General features: G+C 55.1%; 10 protein-coding genes and 2 non-coding genes across 12 annotated transcripts; 5 read left to right on the top strand and 7 right to left on the bottom strand.

The window, feature by feature from the left end:
• Window positions 1–1,424: 1,424 nt before the first annotated feature.
• BDV59DRAFT_180753 (putative aldo-keto reductase (AKR)) lies at window positions 1,425–2,920 on the top strand. The gene is made up of 2 exons (XM_073690117.1): window positions 1,425–1,926; window positions 2,012–2,920. Exons 1-2 carry the CDS (start codon window positions 1,660–1,662, stop codon window positions 2,696–2,698), a joined length of 954 nt encoding a protein of 317 aa, XP_073546830.1. The 5' UTR covers window positions 1,425–1,659; the 3' UTR covers window positions 2,699–2,920.
• A 759-nt stretch (window positions 2,921–3,679) lies between these two features.
• BDV59DRAFT_57158 (uncharacterized protein) lies at window positions 3,680–6,347 on the top strand. The gene is made up of 2 exons (XM_073696663.1): window positions 3,680–4,270; window positions 4,340–6,347. The coding sequence occupies exons 1-2, from the start codon at window positions 3,807–3,809 to the stop codon at window positions 6,249–6,251; spliced, it is 2,376 nt and encodes a 791-aa protein (XP_073546829.1). The 5' UTR covers window positions 3,680–3,806; the 3' UTR covers window positions 6,252–6,347.
• A 329-nt stretch (window positions 6,348–6,676) lies between these two features.
• Window positions 6,677–8,623, bottom strand: cwc27 (putative peptidyl-prolyl cis-trans isomerase). The gene has a single exon (XM_073696662.1). The coding sequence runs from the start codon at window positions 8,395–8,397 to the stop codon at window positions 6,727–6,729; it is 1,671 nt and encodes a 556-aa protein (XP_073546828.1). The 5' UTR covers window positions 8,398–8,623; the 3' UTR covers window positions 6,677–6,726.
• Window positions 8,624–10,017: 1,394 nt separating this feature from the next.
• On the bottom strand, window positions 10,018–10,992 carry BDV59DRAFT_208748 (DUF3431 domain-containing protein; the record flags this gene model as incomplete). The annotated part of the gene is made up of 3 exons (XM_073695267.1): window positions 10,018–10,680; window positions 10,749–10,925; window positions 10,973–10,992. The coding sequence occupies 3 exons, from the start codon at window positions 10,990–10,992 to the stop codon at window positions 10,044–10,046; spliced, it is 834 nt and encodes a 277-aa protein (XP_073546827.1). The 3' UTR covers window positions 10,018–10,043.
• A 426-nt stretch (window positions 10,993–11,418) lies between these two features.
• Window positions 11,419–13,106, bottom strand: BDV59DRAFT_180745 (histidine phosphatase superfamily). Its single transcript, XM_073690116.1, has one exon. It carries the CDS (start codon window positions 12,975–12,977, stop codon window positions 11,535–11,537), a length of 1,443 nt encoding a protein of 480 aa, XP_073546826.1. The 5' UTR covers window positions 12,978–13,106; the 3' UTR covers window positions 11,419–11,534.
• A 488-nt stretch (window positions 13,107–13,594) lies between these two features.
• Window positions 13,595–13,666, bottom strand: BDV59DRAFT_t106. The gene has a single exon. It is a non-coding gene; the product is annotated as a tRNA-Glu (tRNA).
• Window positions 13,667–13,685: 19 nt separating this feature from the next.
• On the bottom strand, window positions 13,686–13,757 carry BDV59DRAFT_t105. The gene has a single exon. It is a non-coding gene; the product is annotated as a tRNA-Glu (tRNA).
• Window positions 13,758–13,914: 157 nt separating this feature from the next.
• Window positions 13,915–15,308, bottom strand: BDV59DRAFT_193940 (replication factor C subunit 3; the record flags this gene model as incomplete). Its single annotated transcript, XM_073692317.1, has 5 exons — window positions 13,915–14,321; window positions 14,371–14,754; window positions 14,813–14,987; window positions 15,037–15,124; window positions 15,175–15,308. The coding sequence occupies 5 exons, from the start codon at window positions 15,306–15,308 to the stop codon at window positions 13,915–13,917; spliced, it is 1,188 nt and encodes a 395-aa protein (XP_073546825.1).
• Window positions 15,309–15,520: 212 nt separating this feature from the next.
• BDV59DRAFT_57119 (actin-related protein 2/3 complex subunit 3) lies at window positions 15,521–16,637 on the top strand. The gene is made up of 6 exons (XM_073696660.1): window positions 15,521–15,623; window positions 15,687–15,732; window positions 15,827–16,101; window positions 16,159–16,271; window positions 16,324–16,402; window positions 16,452–16,637. The coding sequence occupies exons 1-6, from the start codon at window positions 15,618–15,620 to the stop codon at window positions 16,497–16,499; spliced, it is 567 nt and encodes a 188-aa protein (XP_073546824.1). The 5' UTR covers window positions 15,521–15,617; the 3' UTR covers window positions 16,500–16,637.
• A 1-nt stretch (window position 16,638) lies between these two features.
• trm6 (tRNA 1-methyladenosine methyltransferase subunit GCD10) lies at window positions 16,639–18,629 on the bottom strand. The gene is made up of 2 exons (XM_073696661.1): window positions 18,438–18,629; window positions 16,639–18,383 (listed from the first exon to the last, which is right to left on the bottom strand). The coding sequence occupies exons 1-2, from the start codon at window positions 18,521–18,523 to the stop codon at window positions 16,766–16,768; spliced, it is 1,704 nt and encodes a 567-aa protein (XP_073546823.1). The 5' UTR covers window positions 18,524–18,629; the 3' UTR covers window positions 16,639–16,765.
• Window positions 18,630–19,132: 503 nt separating this feature from the next.
• On the top strand, window positions 19,133–22,458 carry BDV59DRAFT_57113 (uncharacterized protein). The gene is made up of 3 exons (XM_073696659.1): window positions 19,133–20,008; window positions 20,061–20,989; window positions 21,040–22,458. Exons 1-3 carry the CDS (start codon window positions 19,333–19,335, stop codon window positions 22,054–22,056), a joined length of 2,622 nt encoding a protein of 873 aa, XP_073546822.1. The 5' UTR covers window positions 19,133–19,332; the 3' UTR covers window positions 22,057–22,458.
• A 657-nt stretch (window positions 22,459–23,115) lies between these two features.
• BDV59DRAFT_202954 (putative extracellular endoglucanase) lies at window positions 23,116–25,089 on the top strand (the record flags this gene model as incomplete). The annotated part of the gene is made up of 6 exons (XM_073694172.1): window positions 23,116–23,353; window positions 23,409–23,540; window positions 23,587–23,937; window positions 24,004–24,025; window positions 24,075–24,876; window positions 24,928–25,089. 6 exons carry the CDS (start codon window positions 23,116–23,118, stop codon window positions 25,087–25,089), a joined length of 1,707 nt encoding a protein of 568 aa, XP_073546821.1.
• Between the last annotated feature and the right edge of the window lie 5 nt (window positions 25,090–25,094).

Raw genomic sequence — 25,094 nt, 5'->3', positions numbered from 1 at the left:
TTGCAGGAGGTGAGGATGTCATAAGCGTCTGGAATGAATTAGTCTTTTGTCCAGCGGTGCAGCGATTGTGTTTATCTCAAGAAGGCCGAGGGCGTACCATTGTCATGACCATTGTCGTCATTGTCATTGTCGTGGTCAGTGTCGTTATCATCGTGGTCATCTTGGTCATCTTGGTCATGTCTGTCGTTGTCGGTGCTGTTGCGATATTCCGCAATGCATGCCTCGCAGAGCGGGATCAGGTTGGGAGCCTGGTTCCAGTTGCAGATGCACTGAATCTCGGCGTTGTCGTCGTCGTGGTGCATGCCGTCGCACTTGTTAGCGATGCCAACAACGGGACCGCAGACCTTCCAGCAGCGATCGGGGACGTCATCATGCTCCAGCTTTGCGCCGACAGCGACGTTGCTCATGAGCATGAGACCGGAGAGAGCCAACAGCTGGTGAACACGCATGACGATGATGGATGCAAGGGAGATGTATGAGTTGGAAGTAGAGTTGTGGTGCAATTGGAGCGCGGGAAAGAGCGATGGTTCGCAGTGTTTGGACTGGATTGATGGTGAAGTCTGTAGACAGATCGATGTGAAAGGGTTGGATGGACGGTGTTATATAACCTGTCGCAACGCATGTTTCTATATTTGCCATCGCCGACGATCCAAGGGATGGTACGCCTAGACAGGCTTTCTCCGCAGCAGAGCCGAAAACCGAAAACCCTGACTTCACGCGACGGAATAATAGCGATCTGCCCCAGCTAGAGGCAGCTAAATTTCTCCAAGCCTCGCCGAATACATGTGCCAAGAAGGATAATAAGAAAAGGAACACCATGGGTTGGTTTGATCCACCGGCGCTGTCACCAATCCCTGGCCTATGAACGAAGTTGCCTGACTTCAGCAGTTTTTTTCAAGTTTGCAGCATGATTCGAGGGATGTCAAGCGGAGATGCCCCATCATCGCTACCGCAAGGGTCTGTGGGGAATCTGTCTGCCACCGCCACGGTGGGAATTTTTCGGACCCTGACAGAGCCGGTTCAGTACTCGGTACTGCGTCCCCGAAAGCCCTGAAAGGCGAGTTGATTTCCGTCTAGAAATATTGAAGTTGATAGATATGAGGTGGGCCTGAAGGCCTCTGTCCCTCGAGAAATCTGATATTTTCATGATTGCCTAATGAATTGGCTGGTGAATTCGGCTGGGTCATACTGGCGAGGTTCGTTCCATGATATCTTCCGAGGGGCGAAGATCCAGAAAACGAAGGCTGGGCATGAACAGTGAATCTCAATAATGATGGTACTGCAGGCCACCAGAATTGACGGAATGGGTAAACTATGGGTGGATCTTCACAGCAGCCGAGCTTGCACAGCCTCTCCGCGAGGTTGTATAGATAGTAACGTCCGGAGAGCCCCGCCGATCTAGGGACTTCTCCGCTTGAGGAATAAATAGAAGGGTCCCCGCAAGGGCCAGTGAGGTAGAAGGGAAAGATGCTGCCTGCCTTGCAGAAATGACTATCGGTAGGAGAGTATGTGATTGTTTGGGTGCAGGGGGGTTGATTGGTTAGGTCATGATGAGGTCAGGTGCTTCCCCTCAATGCCCAAATCATACTCCGGTACACTGCATGCAGCCTTTCAACAACCCATTACTCGCTATCGACGTTGGCCGGATAACGCTAAGATATGGCTCGAGCTTCCCTGAGCAAGATGTCCTGGGAGAAATACTCCCTTCGTCCGGTGCAGGGTGCCCACCCCGTCGTCCTTCCCGTGTTTCTCTACGGCACGGCTTGGAAGAAAGACCAGACGACAGACTTAGTCCACCAGGCATTGAGCGCTGGATTCCGTGCGGTGGACACCGCAGCCCAACCGAAGCACTATCGCGAAGATCTAGTCGGAGAAGGGATCCGCAGAGCCCTCCGTGACGGGGTTGTCCGACGAGAAGATCTTCATGTAGGTGTTGACCTATGAAGCCTCTGCCGTTTAGTCACCTAAAATTAGAAGTCTTTCCGGGTCTGCGCCAACTGACCACCCTCAGATTCAAACGAAATTCACTTCCGTGAATGGACAAAGTCCGGATAACATGCCATATGATGCTCAGGCAGCAGTGACTGACCAAGTCCATGCCTCCGTCAAGTCGTCACTCCATCATCTGCGCCCTGCGGAGGCCCCCGAAAGTGCCCGAGATGCGTATATTGACTTATTGATTCTCCATTCCCCGCTACCGACAATGGCTCAGACTTTGGAGGCCTGGTCGGCCTTGGAGACCTACGTGCCGCATCGGATTCGCAACCTAGGCATCTCCAATTGCACCCTGCCTATTCTCAAAGAGCTGTCTTCGCTTGTGAAGGTAAAACCGGCGGTGGTTCAGAATCGGTTCTACGTGGCCACGCAGTATGATGTACCGTTGCGGGCGTTCTGTCGCGAGAATCAAATTATCTACCAGAGCTTCTGGACGCTGACGGCAAACCCGGAGCTGATTCGGTCGGACGCCGTCCTGTTACTAGCCAGCCGTGTCGGTATAAGTCCCGCGGCATCCCTTTACTGTTTAGTTCTGGGACTCGGCGGTACAACGATGTTGAACGGAACGACTAAGCAAGATCGCATGGTGGCCGACCTGGCTGCACCGAAGCAGGTTGAACAATTTTCCCATGAGCACCCAGAGCTATGGCAGCGAATCATGGAGAACTTCCAAGAGATGACGGGAGATCATGTTACGCTTTGAATGTGTGTTGTTCTCTAGAGCGGCCAGTTGTACAGTCAAGTAACCGTAGATACTGACAAAAACTTAAGTCAGCAATGAATCGCGTACAAATCCCTAGGCGAACATAGAATTGAGGTAGCTGCTCAGCATTGTCGGCCGGTTGACCTCTTGAACAACAAACATCCATGTGCATTGAGCTCCGTAGAAGCCCATCGAACAGCAGCGAAGGCTCCAGAAGGGAAGAACATCAGTTCCCCTCCCAAAAAAGTTCTGGAAGTGAAGCTTTTTTTTCCTAAAAGGGACACCCGCGGCACGTGCGGTAGCCAGCGGCTGAGTCATGCAGGCTGACCAATCAGGCAGCGCAATGGCCAACTGACCTCATCAACGCATCTCGAGCAGCGAAAGAGAGATTTTGCTGTCTCTCCTCGCCATCTTCCTTCGACTCATAGTCTCAGTCCTATCGACGGAGTGTCGTTCTGTCGTTCCGGATAGTCGCCACGACCCCTCCTGTCTTCTGCCTTTATTTCTTCTTCGCATCCGTTCCTGTCCTGGGTACAGGATCACTTGAGTGGATCCCCCGTTCGCGCATGTATCTCGGGTCGCCAGAAGTTTTCTAACCAGCTTTTCGCTCCCTTTTGTGACTTTGGATGCGAAGCGCCATTGAAGGTCGATCCAGATTGTCACCGCCCGTTCCGTTCGATAGCATTGTGCAGACCCAATCTCCGTACAGAGCGTCTTGGTGGTTGGTGAGAATCACATTGCTAGCGCCCCGCCGCGCCCGTCGCGTCGACCGCCATTTGATATTGCCCGTTCGCCATCTGCAGAACCGTTCTGCTGCTCGCGCGTCACTCTCTGTTGACTGTGACTGCCTTTGAACACCTCTTCCTGAGGGTGTCCGTTGAACGCGACTGTACAACGACTGCTTCTCATCAAATTCCTGTCTCGGTGCCTTCACCCAACCCCGGTTCCCCGCCATACGCCCGGGCACCTCTTGGCTGAGCGGCGTCCAACCTCGTCTCTCGATTGAGATTTTCTCTTCCCCTGCAACTTACCCAGGTTTGACCGCTGCCAGATCTTACTCGACCGCTGCCTCTCCTCCGGCCCATTCTTGGCCGTGATACCGCCGGTGATGAGTCCTCAAGGCATGAGCCGCAAACGACCTGCGCCGGGCGCAAACCCCATCGTTCACCCGCAGCTGAACCAGGTCTCGAATTACTCGCCAAACTCTGGCTCTCAGCTCTCGAACGATCAGTTCTTGCAATGGGGTCAAACCCAATCCTCCGCCGTCAATCCTTCCTCTTTCCCTGACGCGAACCCGTATAACCCTGCCGCATTCTCGACAAGCCAAGATGTTCCCGCGGCTACCGCCTCCGCCTCGACTCAGCTGGCGCGCAGACAAACACCGAGTCAGGTTGTGAGTCGGAGTCGCGGATACGAACAGACACCGACCGGCCTTTCGGATCAAGGCAGTTCTGCCGGAGAAGGCGGCTGGGGTGAGACCCTCGATGAGCTCTACCAGCGAGCAATGGTGGCCAAAAGGGAAGCTCAGGCGAAGCGAAAACAGATTCCTCCATTTGTGCAAAAGCTGAGCAGGTATGTGCGAATCTCGAGATCCCCAGGCAGTATCGCTGGAAGAGGTGACGACTGACTTGAAGATTCTAGTTTCCTGGACGAATCGAAGAACACAGACCTAATCAGATGGTCGGATGACGGTAATTCCTTCATTGTGTTGGACGAGGACGAATTTGCGAAGACCCTTATCCCGGAGCTGTTTAAGCACAACAACTACGCATCCTTTGTCCGTCAGCTGAACATGTACGGTTTCCACAAGAAGGTCGGTCTTTCGGACAACTCGATGCGCGCTAGTGAACGGAAAAACAAGAGTCCCAGCGAATACGCAAATCCTTACTTCAAGCGCGGCCATCCCGACCTGCTGTGGTTGATCCAGAAGCCCAAGAACACCGCCGGCCAAGGAAGCAAATCCGGGAAGGGCAACGTGCGCGTGAAGACCGAGGACGTTGACGATCATGAGCATGACGACTACGACGACGGCATGGGGGCGTCTCGGGATGAGCGTGCTCGCAATCGGCAGTTGTCTCTGGTAACGGGGAACTTCATGCAAAAGGATCAGCTAGCAGGTGTCTACCGGGAATTGCAAGCCATTCGCCAGCAGCAGCAGGTCATCTCCAATACGATCAGTAAATTAAGGAGAGAGCACGAGCAGCTCTACGCGCAGGCAGCCAATTTCCAGGAGCAGCATACCCGCCATGAGAATTCGATCAATGCCATCTTAACGTTCCTGGCTACGGTGTACAACCGTAGTCTCCAGGGACAAGAAGGACCGCAAAACATCGCGAACTCGTTCGCCGGTGCCATTTCCCAAGACCAAGGCAACGTCGTCGATGTAGGGGATGACTATTCGCTGAGCGCGCTCGGAGCTCCCAATCTGAATAGTCCCAGCACACAACGAACGATGAAGAAGCAACCCTTACTTCTGAAAGCGCCACCGGCAACCGAATCCCACAGTCGCGCGGCGACCCTTTCACCGGCCGCCAGTGCGTATGATCGTTCCTCGCGCGCTCACACTCGCCAACCCAGCGCTACCCAACCTGGCGTCGTCGAAGAGGTATTTGACAATAGCCCCCGAACAAAGGAGGCAGCGCAACCATCTCAGTCGCAGCAATTTCCCCAGCGAGACATCATGTCCGTCATCCAAAACTCGAACGCGCGCAACGGAGTCCCGACCAGCTTCGCGGACTTCCCTAACGTGCTCTCCTCGTTGGAAACGTCCGACGGCAATGTCCCACTGACGCCAAATCAACGCGCGGACATGCTTCGGCTCATGGCAAGTGAATCGAATCCCAGCGACTCCAATATACCCACGTCCCAAAACAACGCCTTAATCACCCCCAACCCGCCCCCGATGCCCCACAACTACTCTGGCCGTCTCGCCAACACGCGCGCCGAGATAGACAACCTCGTGAAGATGCAAGCAGAACAAGACCGCTCCGTTCAGAACCTGACCAACCTCCTGCAGCCCCTCAGTCCGACGGGAACCATCCCCGGTGTAGGGGCTGACGGGAACGTGCCGCCTCCGCCGTTAGACCTCGACCAGATATTCAACGACGACTACTTCACCGACATCAGCAATTTCGACCACAGTAAACACAGCCTGGATTTTGGTGACTCCACCGGATCTGGTGCGCTCAAAACAGAACACCCCGAGAACACCGCTGCCACCGACGATGGCGCCAACGACTTGTTTGATTTCGACCATATCCCGGACAATGGTGAGCTTTTCGACGGATCGAACTCTCAACAGCAAGCCCCTGGTTTCTACCCCGGCTACGATGGAGCCTATGGCAGCCACACCGCGAACCCCGGCAGTGGCGCCGCCACCGACCCGCCATATCCCGGCGACAACTCGGGGAGAATCGAGACGCTGACCGACAGCGAAGCTACAAGTCCTAGCAACACTGTGGAGGATCCCTCGCAGTATGGGGCCTCGAAAACCAATGAATCTCAGGGAGGTAAGGGTCCTGGAGATGGCGCGAAGCGGCGCAAGAAGGCTTAAACACTGTTTCTTTTGCGTGACATTCTACTAACGGGGCTATGTATGGATTGGTCCCAAAAAAAAGACGGTATATGGTTTCCATAAGCAAGAGACGAGAAATGCGGTGACCCCTTGGCGTTACGAAGTCCAAGTCAGAGTATGATGTGCATGATACCAATGCGTTAGTGTCTACCGCAGCGGTCTGGCAGAAGATTAGATACAGCGCTCTGCTGGCATATACACACTTCGCCTCTTCTCTTGATTTGCAAACCTGGAAGATGAAGTATACACGAGGGTCGGGCTAAATATTGTATTTACCCATGGTTGACAGCCTGCATCTGCAATTGAACATAGCACGATTAACGACAGCGGTGATATAACTCGTTAGCCTGGAACAGACATAGATACAGTTGTAGCCGGTAGAGTCTTGTGGCCGTTCAACATATCGCTCGACATGCATTGCTTCGTCTATATATGCATTCAGTACAAAACAACATTACTTCGCCCGACGACTCCGATCCCATTCCAGATTGCCCACCCGCTCACGCTTTCGATCCCGCTCGCGATCTCTCTCCAGCCCACGTCGTCGACCGCCGACAATCTCCTTCTCTCGTTCCCGCGGATCAATCACCATCAGCGAGTCGACATCATCCGGATGCTCCTGTCTCCACTTGAGATCCTTGCCCAGCGTATCCTTCCCGAAGCGCAGCTCGTGCGTCAGCCAGCCCGCGTCGCCGTCGTCCGCCGCACCACCACCACCCGCCGCATCGCCCTCCCCGGCACCATCGGCCCACGACCGACAAGACTGACAATTCGCAATGAAATGCAGATCGCACAGCTGTGCCTCCTCGTCCTCCTGCTCGGCAGCCGCAGCGGGAGCGGCCTTCTCAGGTGTCTTTTCCCTCGCAGGGCGTTTGGCCGTCGCGGCAGTGGTCGAGTCCGCGCCCTCGAGCTTCGCCTTGAACGCATTGAACAGCTTGAGCGCCTCCCTCTCCGAGCTGCTCCCAAACCCAGTGATCCCGTTCGCGCCACTACTCGTTCCCGCGGCCGGTCGCTTGCGCCCCCGGATCGCCGTCTCGGGGATCATGGCTTCCAGCGCGGACAGCTTGCGGCCCGAATCGGCCGGGCCGGTGTCGACGGTGCGTCGCATGGACGCCTTGACGTTTTCAATCTCGGCGTTTGTGCGCGACAGAAACGCCTGCCGGCCCGACTGCGGCGGTGGCGGCGTTGGGGAGCGCTCGGGGGACTCGGGGTCGGGCAGGGGCAGCTGGGTGTCTGGGTCGGGGGTCTTGGGGCGCTTCCTGCGTTCGTGGGACGGCGAACGGGGCCGTTTTCGGGTGTCGGCGGCTTGTTTAGGAGGGGGGGCAGAGGCGGGGGCGAGCGGGGGGTTCACGTCGGTGACGAGGTTGGGGTTGAATTTGGGCTTTGCGGGTCGCACAGGGATGGCTCCCTCGGCGTCGTCATCGTCGCCGCCGAAGCTGAGGAGCGTCTTCGCGGCCTTGGCCTTCTTTTTCTTTTTGGGCGGCGGTTGCGTGGCGGCGGCGGCATGTTGCTGGGCCTTCTTTGCGGCGAGGTCGCGCTTCTTGATTTTGGAGGCCAGCGGGCCCAGCTCGCCGACCTCGCAGGAGAGAATCTTGACCGGGTAGACGGGGCGGTCGGAGCCGTCGACGCGCTCGGCTTCCGCGATCTTGACCATGTTGTAGATAGAGTCGCCCTCGATGCGGCCGAAGAGCGTACACTGGCCGTTCAGCTCGCGCTCGGCGTTGGCCAGCGTGATGAAGAACTGGGAACCGTAGGAGCCATCCTCGCTCTTGGCCATGCCGACCAGCCCGCGGCGGTTGAAGCGTAGCCGGCTGTGCAGCTCATCGCGCAGCACGACCTTCTCGTTGGGATCGCGAGCCGTCGGGTCGTACTCGAATTCCGGGTCCTCGTAGATGGACACGCCGCCCTCACCGGTGCCGGTCGGATCGCCGCCCTGGATAATGAAGTCCGGCACGATGCGGTGGAAGATCGTCCCCGCGTAGTAGTCGTCCATGCAGTGTTGGAGAAAGTTGCGGCATGTTAGCGGGGCTTGCGTCGCGAAAAGGGAGATGTGGAGGGGACCGAAGGTGGTGTTGAGGGTTGCGGAAGCGGTGGGATTCGGTTCGGTGGTGTAATGGGAGGACATTTTCTTCGTTTGAGGTTGGGGTTAGGGGAGAGGTTGTGTGGATGGGCGCATTCGACGGCGGCGCGCAGGCTCCAGCTCCAGGGTCAACCAGGAATGGTGGAGAGTGTTAGGCGCGCCAAATAGTCGGAATGCGTTCAATTGAGCCGATGATAGTATGCGCCAACCAGAGGATTCTGGCGGGGAGGATGGGGAGAAGGCGGTGGTGGAGGGAGATGAAAAGGTGAAGCCGAAGTTGAAGCAAAAATGAAGTTCCGCAGTACGTCATGTGCTCGCTTACCTCCTATTGGTATACACCGCAGAACTACCTATGGTTTCGGAGCCTTGAATGTTAAGTAGTATTGGTATCTAGTTAGGCACTTATTATTATAATCCTGAGCTCTTGCTGGTTAAGAGCATATTAGTTATTGCTTGTAATGTCCGTAGCCCAAGTATACTGCGTAGATATACAGCTATAGGGGAAGCCTCTTGTCGCAAGTATATCCAGGATTATTTTATCGCCTATTCTGTCTAACCCTAACTTAATAGTAAGTCATTCTCCATACGCCAACTACATAAGAACGTGTGGCTTGGGGTTCTGAGCAATTAGTATGAAGATGGCCTATCTAAATGTTCAACATCATCTGCTCGCCAGTTCCGAATGTCCCGGTTTGTCAATAGCAGAGAGGAAACGTGGTGCCTTTAATATCCCTGCAATATGATATTGAAGCACTTAGTGGACAATAAGCCCTAGCCTCTCAACATGATATGTGTAGCCTCGTCCATGTCAGTGCCGCGTGATGAGCTCGACCAAAGGTAGGTGGCGTAAATAGCATCAGCACAGAGGGCCACTGAAAGAAGACATATAGCGCCAGCAAGAGATCTTTGGTTGCAGTTGAGGTCGTACTGCTGCAGTCAGCCCAGCCTTGTGATCAACCTCTACCACCCATAAACAGAACGAGGCTGAAATCACAGCTATACCCTACCATCTACACCATTACCGGCGTGATATTCTTCCCTAGACTTTGTTCATTCTTGCTATAAATACGGGTCCGGTTTCCTCAGTTCCGCACCTTTTCTTCTATCCACAGAGCAAGCATAGTCTGGCCAAAACCATCCCCATCACAACAATGTCCCATAAAAGCGGCGGCTTTTTCTATTTTAGCTACAGATACTCCTGCCCATGGACAGACAACGCAGGACAGACGGGTACGGACACCAGCTACCAATCAGCCGTCTGGTCCCCAGCCCAGAAACAAGACCACAATGCACAGACCCAGTGGTTTAAGAACAAGGCCATGCCTGCCGTGAAGGCAGACATCGAACGATGCTTCTACCCCGACGCAGATAGGAATAAGCAGGGACGGACGCACAATCGATACAATGAGGACTACGTGGAACAGATCGACTTTAAGTGGTGTGAAAGCCTTCCGGTCCATTCAACCGGGCCGTTGCGGTTGCAGCCTTATGGGAACAAGGTATAAGGTTCTAACGGTGGTGACAGCTATGGAAATATCCTTCATTGGATACTTTGTGGGCTTGGAGGTGGACACCGTGGGCCTCGAGACTGAGGTGAAGGGCAGTGAATGGAGGAGATGTTGATTAATCCTTAGTACGCCCAAACTGACTCGCATACCATTACCAGTTGAATCAAATTAGATAATATCTCACTATCTAAATGCAAATCCCAAATCATATACATCTTCCAAGCACTGCTCCATATCCGGACAATACACCGGATCCTGCCCGAAGATAATGTGCCACATATACTCCATAATACGCCCACTGACATCGTCCGGCAGATCCGTCTCCATCAGCCAGCGATGATACGCCCGGTAACTGCTAAGCGGCCGCTGCCACACCTGGTCCCGCGACACGGCAAACTGCGCACAACACGGCGTAGCCACCACCTCGGGGACATTTGTGTTGTTGAAGAACGTCTGCCAGACCATCGGGAACAGCAGCTCGGGCAGGTGGTCGTCGCTGCCGGACGCGCGGAACGGCCGGATCTCGTCCGGACAGCCCGGGGTGGGATTGCAGCGGAGGTTGGCGTAGCCGTTGCGCTGCACGAAGTCCGTCTGCAGCATCTGCACCGTCAGCGGGTTGCTGTGCTCGTCGAACTCCGTGTGCCAGGCTTCCGGGTAGCCATCGCGGTGGCTGTGGAGGAAGACGATCGTCGACGGCAGCCGGTCGTAGTGGTCTACGATGTACTGTAGGTACACGCCGCTTTCTTTGCCCTTGTTTTTGGCCACCCGGAGGGGCGCTGCCGTGTCATCGTCGTCGACGACGTAGATCGCGTGCTGCCAGCTGCGGGTGTGTTAGCATGTACATGGATTGTGTCAAAGTCCGGGGGTGAAGGGGAGGAGGAGGTGTACTCGGGCAGCTCATCAATCACCCAGTCGGTGTTCTCGTCCTGGCGTCTCCCGACCACCACCACGCGGTCATTGGCTGCGGTTTTTGTGCGGGAGACATCGTCTATGATGATCTGAAGCGAGCCGATGCCTTTGTCTCGCGAGGGAGCGAGGTCGGAGATCGACGGTCGTCGACGGCCGCTGCGAGGGGCCGTTCGTTGGACGTTGGGCTGGCTGTTCTCCAGGACGTTCTTCCAGGTAGACTCATCATGCGCCACAGGAGGAATGGCGCGGGTTTCCTTCCATTCTGGCCGAGCGAAACATCGGCTCATGGTCCATATAGACGTAAGAAGCAGCCCTAGGGCTGCTATTAAGCGTGCGATTGCCCGCATCTTCACTCCATTCCTGCCTGACTGGTATCTGTAGAGGCTTCGTTTCTGGCAGTGCGGATATTAGGAGGAAGCTCGAGTGTCGACGTTACGGCTCCTGCACAGGTCATGCGTGCAACGGCCCCTGGTGCAGGGTTCGTGGTGATCCAATGGTATAGGAAGGGCCGCGTGGAGTACCAGGGACGACAGAACCCTGGTGGGAATAGAGTCAGGCCAAATTTCCGGATTCATCTATATTGCGGCGATGGTGATGTAATGCGGGATGTGGCTAGTCTGGTCCACCGTGTTCCATGGTCACATTGTTGCATCGGCCGCGATCTACACAAGACAGGCATATCTACAATGTTACTCAATCGCGATCAATCCATGTCATTCGTCATATTTTATCATCCTATGCCGTCTCTCGTGATACATTACCGTCCTAGGCCTTATTCACGGCTTTATCCTCGGCCAGCTGCTGTGCCGCAGCCGCCGTCGCACTGGCCTTCTGCTTCTTCGCAATGCGGAACCCTCCCACCAGCAGGAAGAGCGCCTCCAACCCGAGGATGACAGCCAGCGTCACCATCGCACCGATAACACCCGCGACGGGGCGGGACACGCCGCCATCACTGCCCGCCGACTGCGTGGAGGCCCCGGAGTCCGCGCCCCCGGAGGTCGACTGGCACTGGCCGTCGGTGTTTCCGCACATCTGACACCACTGGGCGTCGGAGGTCACGGCGAACTTCTCGGTCTGCTCGACGAAGTCGGACCAGGGGATGGTGACGCTGGACTGGCCGAAGAGGGGGTATTCGGTGGGAGAGTCGGAGCCGGAGATGGTGCCGTTGTGGAAGAGGAAGCGCACGCTGATCTCCGAGGCGTCGGGGAAGGCGTCCGACGAGGAGTTGGTGACCAGCTCCCATGACATGGTGGAAGCGTAGTCCGGGATGCCGGTGAAATCGACGTTGGCGGCGGGCAGCTGCGCCAGGCCGAAGTACGAGAGGAAGGTTCCGTAGGAGCCGAGCTGGATGTTCAGCTTGGTCTTGCCCTGGGAGGAGATGGTCTTCTTGAGGGCCTCGAGCACCTCGCCGGCGAGCTGGGCTCCGGCAATGGCGCGGACGGGCTCCGAGGCGTTGTAGGCCAGGTTGTACTGCTCGATGTTGGCCAGCTGGAGGAGACGGTCGAGCTGGGCGGCGGTGGGGGTGTTGGTGGTGTTGTGGATGGAGGCGACGTTCAGGTAGTCGAAGATGGTGTAGGCGTTCTTGAAGCTCATCTCATCGTCGCTGAATGTGCTGTCCAGCAGGGACGAGAGGGACTGGTAGAAGTCGCGGGTGGAGTCCAGGAGGCCGTTGTACAGCTCCGAGGTGTAGTAGTTGTTGCTGCTGACCACGGCATTTTGGCAGCCGGTGGCATCCTGCAGCCAGGTGTTGTCCTCGCTATCACTGCCGGACTCGATGAGAGTCAAGGGGATCAACTGGTAACCGTTCAAGGGTGACTCGACAGTGGTCCCGTTGGCCAAGGTCTCGCTGGCGGAGGACCCCACCGGCGGGTAGATGCCCTGCATGAAAGCAATGGCCGAGTTCTGGAGGACCTCGTCGGAGGGCGTAGAGGCGCTCACCTGGCTCAGCTTGACGATCTTGTCACTGATGCCCTCGATCTGCAGTGAGGAGCTGGCGTTGACATATCGGTCGTGCCAGTAGGAGCCACTCTGGTAGACTTCGCTGTATCCCAGGTCGGTGAGTTCAGTGTTGCCCAGTATTTTGGGCGTGCGGTCTCCATGGCGAGAGAAGATGTAAGCTCCCAGAACCTTTTCGGCAGAGGCTGGGAGGGCCAATGGCATGACCATGAAGGCCAGCGCGAGCTGAGATGGCTGCCAGGCGGAACGCATGATGAATGCACAGCCTGTGACAATGATTGAAGGGCAGAATCACGGTTTCAGAAGAGGAGAGGGGGTTTGGGGTCAGTATAAGGAGATATCCCGGCGATGATTCAAGGCCGCGGAGAAAGTCGTTATCATGCTGATGAAGGTGGATGGGGGGATGGACCCGGGCTAAAAGACCCTTGATCGGGAGGGACCATGCCTGAAGAGCAGTTAGTCCGAGCACTAGGGCACGAGGAAGCTCTAGACATCTGTCTAGTGGATGAGGGCCAGCGATTTGAGGGGCGATGAGTGGATGGAGGAGCGGGGGATGCAAGAGAGAGAAAAACATTAGGTAATGGGGATGATAGGTGATAGACAGTGTGTTAGATATTCCGATGGTGATCTATCGGAGGGGGCCGTATATAGGATTATTATGATAAGTAGAGAATTATGTGCGTGTTACTCTGAGAAGTATATAGAATGTGTTGTTGGTGGTTGACTGATTCCATATAACATACAAGATGTACACTACCACACCAAGGAAACAGCAGAATCAAGCAATGGGTGTGGACCGAAGATAAATAAGCAACGAGAACTAAGAAAAATAAGAACGGCACCCTCCGAAAAAAAAGAATTTGGAAGAATTCCGGTGCGGGGAATCGAACCCCGATCTCCTGTGTGAAAGACAGGTATGATAGCCGTTACACTACACCGGAGGGAAAAGAATCTCGGAATTTCCGGTGCGGGGAATCGAACCCCGAGCTGCTGTGTGAGAGACAGCGATGTTAGCCATTACACCACACCGGATTGTTGATGTCGTTGCCCATCGTTGATCTATAAACCACAGTGGTCCAGCACACTACATTCCTCTCCTCTAGACATCTACTATCAAGTGTTCCATCCGTGTCTTCAAGAAATTTCATTCATGTCAGGTACCAACCAACTCCTAACTCCCCCAATGCTTTCAGGTCGAAATCCCTTTCTCTCCCAGCAATTCACACCCATTCCGTACTACTCCCACCAGCCCTCCCGTCTGCATCGTCTCCGATCCTCCCCCGGCCAGTCGCCATTCAATCTCCGCCAGCCCCTCCAACCAGGTAATCCGCGTCTGTGCCGGTACCTCCAGCCGCTGGAGCTGTTCCGCCAACGCCTCGAGGATATCCGCCAGCGCGAGTCCCTTGTTCGCTTTGAGCGTATTGACCGTGTTCAGACAGGAAGTGATATCGCTTGTCGTGAGAAGTGTCGTCATAATCTCCTGGATATCCGTTGGGTACGGCGCTGCAATGCAGTCGTAGATCGTCTCGTTCGTAATCACCTCTGCCTCCGCACGCGCCTGGTCTTTGGGTGCGTTCTTCATGGGAAGCGGAATACCTGCAACTCGTCAGCGTCGGACCACCTCACCCGGTAGGACCAATCTTACTACTGGCATGACAGGCCTGGAGCACATTCAGCGCTCGCCGCATGTCACCCTTGCTCAACGTCACCAAACTCTCCACCGCCTCGGGCTGAATGTTGATCTGCTCCTTCTCCACCACCAGGTCCACGAGAGACCGGATATCAGGTTCCTTCAGTGGACTAAACCGGAACCGAGTGCATCGCGACAGAAGCGCCGGGGAAAGCTTATGCGTGTAGTTGGCGATGATACAAAAGCGCGTGTTGGCCGTGTATCGTTCCATGATGCGACGGAGGGCCATCTGTGCGGTGGAGGTCATGGCGTCGGCTTCGTCCAGAATAATGAGCTTGAAGGAGGCGAGGGAACTGCCCGAACTCGACTGCGGTGCCATCGAAAAGATCTGTTTCGTGCCTAAAAAGTGTTCATGAGCCGTTGCGTGTCTAACCGTCTTCGGGGGTCGCCAACTCACTGGCAAAAGTCTTGATCTGCTCGCGAACAACATCGATACCACGATCGTCACTGGCGTTGAGCTCCAGCACCATCTGTCGCATGTTCTTGCTTCCGTATATCTTTCGCGCGAGCGCGAGAATGGTGGATGTCTTTCCTGTTCCCGGGGGGCCGTAGAGGAGAAGGTGAGGTAGTCGCTAACAACAATTAGCTGTAAAAACTATGGAAGGATTGCTAAATGCCTACATTCGCTTCGATGAATCGGTTGATGGTGGCTAGAATGTCCTGGTGCCCCGAGACATCGTCGAGGGTGTTTGGGCGATATTTCTCCACCCTGGGAGACGTCAGAAAGCCACCATGCAGAACCGGAAAGAAGCAACATACCATGGGAGATTATCTTGAGCCTCGACTGGGAGGTCTGCCGCCGGTCTCTTTGCCTTTTTACCAGCATTGTCCGAGCTGAACTGCACTTCCTTGGACGGGACATCCACGTCCATTCCATCCTCGTAGTCAGACATGGCCGTCAATGGAAGCAGGCAAGCTCCTATAAATACACGCCAGCACCAGGGAATAGACACCGACCACGGCGAAACAAAGACTGAGGGCGAATGCGTGCACGGCGGAAATGCGACGCGTCGAAGTCCACCCGCGCGTTAAGAGGTTCGGGGCCGGAAAATCAAAGCACCTGATGGGGGATGACATAACCATGCACCTCCCGCACTCGCTGCTGGCAGCTCCGTCCATCATCCACTCCTCTCGACTTCTCTTCCCCAACCCTCGTTAGACAGGCGCTAGGAGGGTTTCTACTCACCTCGATACCCTTCGTAATGCCGGTAAGCTCCTGCATACCTCCGTTTTCATTTTCCCCCGTGTTCCTCCAAACTGACCCCGTCTAGGCATACCACTCCATCTTCCTCGAGGATCGGGACATCCCCGTAATAGGTATGCGCCAGCGGTTGACTGACCTCCAAACCGGACCCAGATCTTCTTCTGCAAGATATAACAAGATATACCGTCTAACATTGCGTGAAACCAGGAAACTTCCCGGTCCTCCCCCTCCGCACCCGCACTCGTGGCCCCGCATACACCCTCCCCCCGCTCCCCTCCAACACCGCCGACATCGATGTGTCTCCCGAGAGCGAGTCGTACGACTGCGTAGACGAGATCTTGTCTCTCTTCCGGGCCAATGTTCTGTTCCGGAACTTCGAGATCAACGGCCCTGCCGACCGCATGCTTATCTACGGAACCCTCTTTATCAGTGAATGTCTGGGCAAGGTCCGGCCGAACATGTCAGCTCTCGAAGCTGGAAAGGTTCGTCTACATCCGAGAGCTCCTCATCGAGCGGCCGTTGACGGTATTCCCATATAGGCTCTCAACAACGTTGCGCTCGACCAATTCGCCATTCCCGGTGATGCGTCCTTCCCGCTGAACCAGGCCTTCGAGCCTCCCCGGGATCGTCAGGACGCTGAAACGCTGCGCGCGTGAGTTCGCAGGACGATAGAAGGATCTTGTCTCATACTGACTGTGGTGTAGGTACCTTTCGCAGGTGCGACAGGAGATCGCTGTCCGGCTACATGCGAGACTATACCCTGGTGGTGTAGGCCCTTCGAAGGTATGGGACAGCTCCCCCCTGGGAGGTCAACCTGGCTAACTTGCAGCAGTGGTGGTTGAGCTTTGCGAAGAGAAAGTTCATGGGAAAGAGCTTCTAGAGTTCCATTCTGTTTTGTTGTCATCTAGCCTGAATTCGCTGACCTTCAAACCTATCGTATTCCGTACAAAATTGTGATATATCCAATGGAGCTTTGATAGATACTATAGCCATGACGTACAGAGTATTGCGCCGTACATCTCTATCCAGATAAGGGCCTGTATGTTGAATTATACATTTCATGCAATATGTAAACTCCGCAGAAACTTTTCGGTCGTCGACGGTCATGTGCACTCTATTTTACAATATGTCGTATGCCAAAGAATCTCATGCCTTCATCTCGACATCCACGCCGCTGGCACTGTCGGCGGTGGGAGTCGGCGTGGACGTGGTTGTCGTGACCTTTCTTCTCTTCCGAGAGGGATTGCCAGCTGCCTGGATCTCTCTCTCTGTGGGAAGAACCCGGGTAGCATGGAAGATGTATCCTTCTGCGCCTCCGCGGCCGGACATCAGCGGATGCGTCCGTCCCGGGAGAACCTGCCAATGACGGACGCGGGATGTCTCAAGAGCAGAGGCGAGTAGAAGCGTGGGATTCAAACCGAATTCTTCTTCTAGCTCGGGGAAATCGTTCCCTCCTCCACTATTGTTTGATAGCTGTTCTTGCTGCTTCAACTCTTGCTTGCGGTTTATATACGCCGTCTTCCGGGCGGTTGAGTAGAGGTCCATTAGATTCGTGAGCGGCTCGACCGTTGGCGAGTAGACGACGACGGGGGCGGAGCCTGCCAGCAGGGGCACCGTGTGCTTCAAAACCGTCTCGGGGTCCATCAGCGTGGCCACCACCAGCCCGTCAAACCCACCGGCGCGCGTCTCATCCACTGCCTGCTTAACGCGGGCCCACCGGGTTCGTTTCCGGAAATATTGACTCCTCCGGCTTGTCTTCATGGTGGAGAGTTCCTGCTCGCTCAGGCTTTCGGGCTCCTCGGCGTACAGGAGATCGGAGTTGGGCTCGAGGAGCTGTAGCCAGGAGATGGTTTTCAGGTTCGTGAAGAGAGGATGTGTCTCGTAGGGGTCGTGTTGCTCATAACCGAAGAATTTAAGGAGAGACAGGTTGGGTTGCTTGTGGGGGTGGATCAGGGTGATGGTGTTTTCGGTGGCGGACATCTGACTGGGTCGGCTCGGGCGTTGCACAGCGGTGTTTTCAGCTTCGTTGGCCGTCGTGGTCTCGCTCTGCTCCGCTGGTGCCGTCTCGTCCTCCTCGTAGTTCTCGCCGTCGTGAGGGTACAGGATGCCCATTCTCTCGGCCATCGCCGCGACCATCAGACCGCCTGTATCGTCCACGACCAGATAGCGGCCGTTGGGCTTCGACGCGAGCATCTGCTCCATGGACGTCGCACCGCTGTGGTGCACGTTGGCCCAGCACCCTACCAGCCCTATGCACTCGTCGCGCATCTCCATGATCTTCACCGCGTCCTTGTTGTCCTGCATCATGTAGTTGGTGAGCAAGCTGACGTCCAGAGGCAGGATGGTAAACCGCTTCATGTACTTCCTCCGCTTCCGCAGGGTGTATTTGGCGAGAGAGAACGCGGTCTTCTGGTCGATGGCGCTATGCGAGTCGAGGATCTTCGCAATGATCTCCCGGCCGGAACCACCGGCCTCCTTCTTCAGCGCCTCGATCTCCTCCCATGTCAGCTTCTGCGTGGAGGCGTCGTCGACAATTTCGCGGTTGGTGCGCAGAGGGGTTCCGTCGGGGTTGTAGTCGGGCTCGTCTCCGTCAGCTTCTCCCTCGGCGATCAGCGATTCGGCGTGCAGCTCGGCGGCGGGGACGACGCGCAGACAGCTGCCGTCTTTCTCGGTGGAGGTCTCGAGGATGTCAAAGGTCAGGTAGAACGGACGTCCGATGATCTGGTTAGCTGGGAAGCTCCCGAATTTGCCCAGATAGATCATCCTGGAGACACATGTTAGCAAGCGAGCGGACGGGAGGAGAGGACTAGACACGCACGTGTTGGGAGTGACCTTTTGGATCCTGGTCAACTCGTTGGGGAGTCGCAGGAGGACGAATTGATCTGGACGGACGTAGGAATGCATGGTGGGCAAACAGACAGAAAAGCACACAGCATAACCTGGGGACCGGACAGGTCAATCTGGCGCAATTGACGAGCGGATCTGTATGCGGCGTCGATATCAACTTTTTTTTCTGCGGCGTTGCTTCTGGATAGCGCACGGACCAGTCTGCCTTACATCATCTGCAGTGGCTGAGGTAGACTGCTGAGTCAGGTGCCACCGCCACACATGCGGGGCTTGACCCGCTTTCTTCGGCGTAAGTACAGAGTACATCGTCCGTACATCGCGCGTATCATCAACGCCCCATCACCGCCAATGCCGTCCATGATCGTCAGTAATACACCAGTACGGCTGGCTGGCTAGGTTGTTTCTGGAATCCCGGGTGCCTGTCCTTCCTCTCGTCATCGCTTCGATATCTCCCAGCCCGTTCGTTCTGTCAGTCCTCCTTACTTCACTCCCCTGGAACGCGGTGTCTTCTTGGACAGGGTGCAAGCCAGGCAACCATGCCTCCGACTGGTCATATATATGCATGTGCTGACTACTAGCGTCGTCGGGGTCCTTTCTCAGCCTTACTATTGCTGTTCACCCTCTGAGCCACCCGTTACGTATTCGTCCCGGTGGTCTACCGATCTACTTGTCCCCAGACCTTCTCTCCACGCCCCAACTGTTGGATTCATCCCGCCGGTCGTCACGGAATCTGCTTCGCTCGATCCTTCGTTACCAACAAGACGCATTGGTTGAGAGCCGCCCTCGATCCGGCTCTAGTGCGTTTTGTCCTCCGCCTGTTATCCTCTCCACCTCGTTCTTCGTCAACGACTCGACTGCTGCCTTCCATGGTCCTGCGAAAACGAGCTCCGCCACATTTGTACAGCCTCAGTCAGGGGAATGCTCGCTCAGAACCTCGCTCGCCTACCTTACAGATCTCTCCGTCCGCCAAATCGACGTCCTCTGCTTCTCCAAAGCGCCTGACCCGTCCTCGTCGAGCTCAAAGCTCTCCCCAACCTCGTCGGCTCCCCTCACAGGAGTCTGTGTATTCTCCCGACCTGAATACCTCTCCGGCTTTTGATCTCATGTCCCTCGAGCAAGCCCAGAAGTCTCCGGTCCGCTCCTCTCCCACCGAGCCCCCGTATCCATGGGCCGACGAGCTGGTGGAGAGGCCGGCCCAGGATCCCTCGGAATGCAATACCTCCACGCAACCTGCCACGGATAACCCCCGCCCGGATGAAGACGTGGGCGACGATCGAGGAAAGGATCGCGTCCCTTCTATCCTTGTGGCTGGTACCCAGCGACGGATGGCCGCTCACGAGTGGCAAGCTGCCCACCCAGGCACCAGCGATACCTCCGACTGGGAACATCTCGGCCAGCCAGCCTCGGTTCCACTCCAGTCGAACAATCCGTTCTTAAAACCGCGATCGGCCGAACGGAATCCGTGGGAGGATAATATCTCTCGTCCCCAATCCGATGCTTCATCCTTCTCTCAAGGTGGTGCAAGTGGTCGGCTAGGACAAGGTAGGCAGACCCAACGCCCCTGCTAGCGGGAGCCCAGTTATAACAGATACAGATGAGGGGTACATTCCGATGACTGCACGTTTGTCGCTCTTCGATATGCCGGAATCGGAGTCTCCGTGGGCGGACAGTAGGTTCAGTTCCGCGGCGGTATCTTCACAACATGACCACGTTACGCAACATACGGTGATCCCAAATGGTCCAACTTCCGGCCAATACGAACACTCGAACCTTCCGACTGTGCCATATGCCTCAGAACAGACCTACTCGCATAGTAACCCTGGCGTCGTGCAACCAGAACAGTCTCACCCACAGCCCGGACAGGACTCTGGGAGGTTGGCCCCAGGGCAAGGAACAGAAACCCCCGCCACTACTTCCACTGCCGCCAGTGGTTCTTCCCATGTACTTATTGAACTAGACGAATCCTCCCAGCCACATCAGACGATGGAGACCAGCCGATCAGGTTCTTCTGTGTACGATTTCCCCGCAAACGAGGGCAAAACCGTTCAAGATCCAGTACAGACTGGCCCGCAGACGACTGCACCGCCGCTACCAGATCGCTCATCTCGCAGCAATCCTGAAGACGTCGCCCCGCCAACGCCCAATCCTGCGATATCTCAAGCCGTTGCGGAGCAGCAAAGGGAGAAAAGGACCGAAACCTATTCCATCCGCAAAATCAATTGGATGGACTCAACTGGTATTTTGCGCGAGAGCCCTGTTTTAGTGCAAAATAAGAACGGACCGTGTCCGTTGTTGGCCTTGGTCAATGCGCTTGTGCTCCGTGCCAGCCAGGATACTCAGCCTCCCATTCTTCGAGCGCTACAAACGAAGGAGCAGATTTCGCTAGGGCTGTTGATCGAAGCGCTGTTTGATGAACTGATAACACGCCTGGGACCTGATGATCAGTTTCCAGATATCGAAGCCCTTAGCCTCTTCTTAACGATGTTGCATACCGGCATGAACGTCAACCCGCGACTCACTTTGGTATGTGAACTAGTGTATATGGAAGTATGCTTGCTTCTAACTATGAATAGGAGTCTGAAGATGCTGTTGGATCCTTCCTTGAAACCAACGATATACGACTGTATGGCACTTTCGGCGTGCAACTGGTACATGGATGGGTTGCTCCGCCTTCGTCAGAAGCTGATGCAGCTTTGAAACGGGCTGCACAGTATCATGAAGATATCCAACTTTTACCTTTCCGCAAGCATGAGCTTGAAGATAGGGTCTTCCGGGGTGAATCACTTAGCCCCGATGAAGAAACCGCGATGAAAGATATCCAAGCAATTCAACAGTTCACTGAGATAGATAACGCAACCCAATTGAGTCCATTTGGGCTCCAACAATTGGCAGAGAAATTACCCGCAGGATCATCATCTATCCTGTTCCGCAACGATCATTTCTCTACTCTGTACAAGCATCCTCAAACCCACCAGCTATTCACCCTTGTCACCGATGCCGGCTACTCTAACCACGCGGAAGTTGTGTGGGAGAGTCTTGTTGACGTGAATGGAGCCAACACTGGCTTTTTCTCTGGTGATTTTCGCCCCGTGGGCAATATATCCTCTGAAGCTTCCGATCCCTCCGGCCCTCGGACATCCAGCAACACAGGACACTTGCCTCCAGCTCCGAACGAGCCGCGGCGTTTGTCTGCCCAGGAACAAGCAGATGCAGACTACGCATACGCATTGTCGCTCCAGTACCAGGAGGAAGAGCAGCGGGCTCGTACTGGCGGCCGCCGGGATTCTGCTCCCAGCCAGGGCGCCGGAGTGCGGGCATCAGATCCCACGCCTCGGGTCTCGCGCCATAGCCAGCCACCCCGGCGAAGTGGTCGCTTTGGTAGGGACGAAGATGATGCACCGCCGCCTACGTATGAACAAGCGGCAAACTCGCCTCCCTACCACGAGCGAAGAGCACCAGTCGCTCCCAACGTGCCTTATAGCTCTCCGCACCAGCGGGCCCCCTACGGACGTCGTTCACAGGGAATACCCATCTCGACCGGTCCGACCGAGCGACCGAAGGATAGAAACAAGGATTGTATTGTGATGTGAAGCTGAACGACATGGGTTAAAGCTGTGTGATCTGTTTAGAAGGGATTAATGACGTTACAAGCCCCTTTGACGCATTTACGACGACACATGATGTATATGAGGATATTATTTGGCGCTTTTCTTTACGTGTTGCTTCTATTACTATATGGATCACCCGGAAAGGTGGATATTTCTATTTCTAGTATTTCTTGAGGGATTTGGGTATCTGTTTGCTAATGTCTTTTGCCAATAGAATGGGTTTTGCTTGCATCACGGATCGTTTGCTATTTGTTTCTCAGCGCGCACATATATAAACCATTCTGGAAATGCTTTAATATAAATTATTGTCTTATGCAATCCTTATGCTATCCAGGAAAGGTTCCTTTCCCGAATCTCCACGGACCTCAGTCAATATTTTCCTAGAATGCGAGGGGCCCAAATTAACATGATTAGGGCTAACCACCATCTGCAGGATTACTCCGCAATGCATTATTCTCCAGCAATGACACCATGTCGGAGAATGATTACTATAGGAGGACGAGAACGCCATCTGATCGACAGGGCCATTCTCTGAAACGGCGGCAAGACCCTGGTGGCTTGGTCTAATATAGGATTGGAGGGAATATCTCCATCCCGTTTATTATTTCCTATATCACTTGCAGACGCCTCTCCTCAACTTCGTCTTAATCGATTCCTGACTGGACCTGCTTTGCAGACCCTCTTCAGGAAAGCTGCCTCTGTCCGGTACGCCGGGCCGCCGGTTGTATTGGACAGTGGCCGGATAATCCATGGTGATACAGTCCATGTGGCAGCATCGTTTCAGTATTCCTCTACAAACAGTAAGCTGGCCCTCTATCTAAATTAATGCGAATCATTCATAATCCGTAATCTTCACCCCAGAGGTATTAGCGCCGTTATTGGCGTCCGGTCCATACCCCTGTCGCCTATCATCATGTAGGTACCATTCGGAATCTCCTCCGTGTGGGCTTTCTCTCCTTATAATAAACACTTCGCTAGGCCATGAATCCCAAAAGTGTACTCAATTGATATCCCATTTAGATACAGCGTAACGTCCCCAGAATGAGGATCCATATTGCCGCTGTTGTCGCCCTCCTGGAAGGAGCCTGGGCTCTAACCTGTCCCGGGACATTCACTTCTATCTCTGCTGCCGACTTCGTAGGCAAGCTGAAGAACGGATGGAATCTGGGAAACACTCTAGACGCTATTCCCAATGAAGGCTCGTGGAACAACGCTCCAGTGCAGGCGTCAACCTTTGATGTTGTTAAAGCGGCCGGGTTCAAGAGCGTGCGTTTGCCAGGTCAGTACAATCCGGCGTACACCTATATCGAAGGATCCTAACCGAAGCGGTCCAGTGACATGGACCCATCATTTTAACGGCAGTTCGCCTGACTGGACCGTCGACCCTGCGTGGCTGCAACGGGTTTCGGATGTCGTCGACATGATCACCTCCCGTGGTCTATACACGATTGTAAACGTCCACCACGGTATGATCACACCAGGCAGCACTGACGAGCACTGACTGAGAGACAGACTCGTGGGAATGGGCGGATGTCACGGCTGCCGGCGCCAATCTGACCATGATCGAAGAGAAGTTCTACCGGCTGTGGTATCAGATCGGTACCAAGCTGGGCTGCAAGTCGAACATGGTCGCTTTTGAACCCATCAACGAGCCCCCCTGCAACAATGCGGATGACGCCGCTGAAATTAACAAACTAAACCAGATCTTCCTCAAGGCGATCAACGATGCGGGTGGCTTCAACCCGAAGAGAGTTGTCACTCTTGTCGGTGGTGGTGAGGACAGCATCAAGACTTCGCAGTGGTTCCAGGCACCTACGAATTATTCCAACCCTTATGCTATCCAGTTCCACTACTACAGCCCTTGTAAGTCACCCATTGATCCTTTGATGCTGGACAAGCCTATGTCTTCTCACTTGCTGACTGGATCAGATGATTTCATTTTCGGTGCATGGTATGTGGCAGTATCCACACAGGAAGTTCTCTCATCTCACCAGAAGCAGGGGAAAGACGATCTGGGGCTCCGATGCCGACAAGAACACGGTTGCCACGGACTTCAAGCTCCTCCGTAACAACTTCACCAATGTGCCTCTTGTTCTCGGGGAGTTCGACGCATCCTCAACTCACACCGAGCCAGCAGCTCGCTGGAAATACCACGACTATATCCGTCAGCTTGCTGCGCAGTATAACATCGCCACCATCCTCTGGGACAACGGTGAGGATCATCTGGACCGTACCACGGGTGTCTGGCGGGATCCGACATCGATCTCCATCCTCACGCAGACCACAGGCACCGCCCGTAACAGCCTGCCGGATAGCACGACGGACGCCGCGGCCTCCAGCCAGTGGTCGTCGGCGTATATCTTCCACCAATACGGCACGCCAGTGTCCAGCCAGACGCTCCCGTTCCTTTTCAATGGAAACAAGCTCGTCTCCATCCGTCCGGCAAACGGTACGGCGCTCAAAGCAGGAACCGATTACTCCGTGTCCGGCTCCAACATCGTCTTCTCCGCGTCGTATCTCTCGCGGGTGTATTCTGCAACCACAAGCCCCGGTGTCCTAGCCACACTGACGCTCAAGTTCTCTGCTGGAGCTTCCCCCACCATACAGATCGTCCAATGGGACAAGCCAACCCTGTCGAAGACATCCGCGGTAGCTTCGGCCGTGTCCGGCTCTGATCTCTCCATCCCAATCACCTGGAAGGGGCTCGACAAACCGGCTGCTGTCAAGGCCTTGACTGTCAATGGAACGTATCTGGTTGACGACTGGACTCAGTGGCTGGGACCACTTCAGCAGGCCAGAACGGTGAGTTCATGGTCGATTTTGTCATGGAAGACGCGCTGACGATTGCCTTAGACCTACAGCAGCCAGTGGACCTGGGGTGACTCGAATGTCATCCTGACCTCTGCGGCCATCAATTCCGTCGTTTCTGCCGGCCAGTCGACAGTTTTCACTTTCGAATTCTTCCCCCGTGTCAACGGAACGGCTAACACCGTCAACTTCACCTTGACCGTTTAAGAGCC

The sequence above is a fragment of the Aspergillus ambiguus genome, assembly GCF_047715705.1.
Source record: "Aspergillus ambiguus strain CBS 117.58 unplaced genomic scaffold BDV59scaffold_21, whole genome shotgun sequence".
NCBI lineage: Eukaryota > Fungi > Ascomycota > Eurotiomycetes > Eurotiales > Aspergillaceae > Aspergillus > Aspergillus ambiguus.
The sequence above is the reverse complement of the archived record's forward strand: the minus strand, read 5'-3'. Positions and strand labels throughout refer to the sequence as shown.

Bases quoted from the DNA above. Each gene is read 5' to 3' on its own strand.
- BDV59DRAFT_57113 (XM_073696659.1), top strand. From the start codon at position 19,333: ATGGTCCTGCGAAAACGAGCTCCGCCACATTTGTACAGCCTCAGTCAG. The intron at 20,009-20,060 runs GTAGGCAGACCC...TAACAGATACAG, and splicing joins AAGTGGTCGGCTAGGACAAG to ATGAGGGGTACATTCCGATG. The intron at 20,990-21,039 runs GTATGTGAACTA...AACTATGAATAG, and splicing joins TCAACCCGCGACTCACTTTG to GAGTCTGAAGATGCTGTTGG.
- BDV59DRAFT_57158 (XM_073696663.1), top strand. From the start codon at position 3,807: ATGAGTCCTCAAGGCATGAGCCGCAAACGACCTGCGCCGGGCGCAAAC. The intron at 4,271-4,339 runs GTATGTGCGAAT...TGAAGATTCTAG, and splicing joins TTTGTGCAAAAGCTGAGCAG to TTTCCTGGACGAATCGAAGA.
- BDV59DRAFT_180753 (XM_073690117.1), top strand. From the start codon at position 1,660: ATGGCTCGAGCTTCCCTGAGCAAGATGTCCTGGGAGAAATACTCCCTT. The intron at 1,927-2,011 runs GTAGGTGTTGAC...GACCACCCTCAG, and splicing joins TCCGACGAGAAGATCTTCAT to ATTCAAACGAAATTCACTTC.
- BDV59DRAFT_57119 (XM_073696660.1), top strand. The intron at 15,733-15,826 runs GTATGCGCCAGC...GCGTGAAACCAG, and splicing joins TCGGGACATCCCCGTAATAG to GAAACTTCCCGGTCCTCCCC. The intron at 16,403-16,451 runs GTATGGGACAGC...AACTTGCAGCAG, and splicing joins GTGGTGTAGGCCCTTCGAAG to TGGTGGTTGAGCTTTGCGAA.
- trm6 (XM_073696661.1), bottom strand. From the start codon at position 18,523: ATGCATTCCTACGTCCGTCCAGATCAATTCGTCCTCCTGCGACTCCCC. The intron at 18,384-18,437 runs GTGCGTGTCTAG...ATGTGTCTCCAG, and splicing joins CAAAAGGTCACTCCCAACAC to GATGATCTATCTGGGCAAAT.
- BDV59DRAFT_180745 (XM_073690116.1), bottom strand. From the start codon at position 12,977: ATGCGTTCCGCCTGGCAGCCATCTCAGCTCGCGCTGGCCTTCATGGTC.
- cwc27 (XM_073696662.1), bottom strand. From the start codon at position 8,397: ATGTCCTCCCATTACACCACCGAACCGAATCCCACCGCTTCCGCAACC.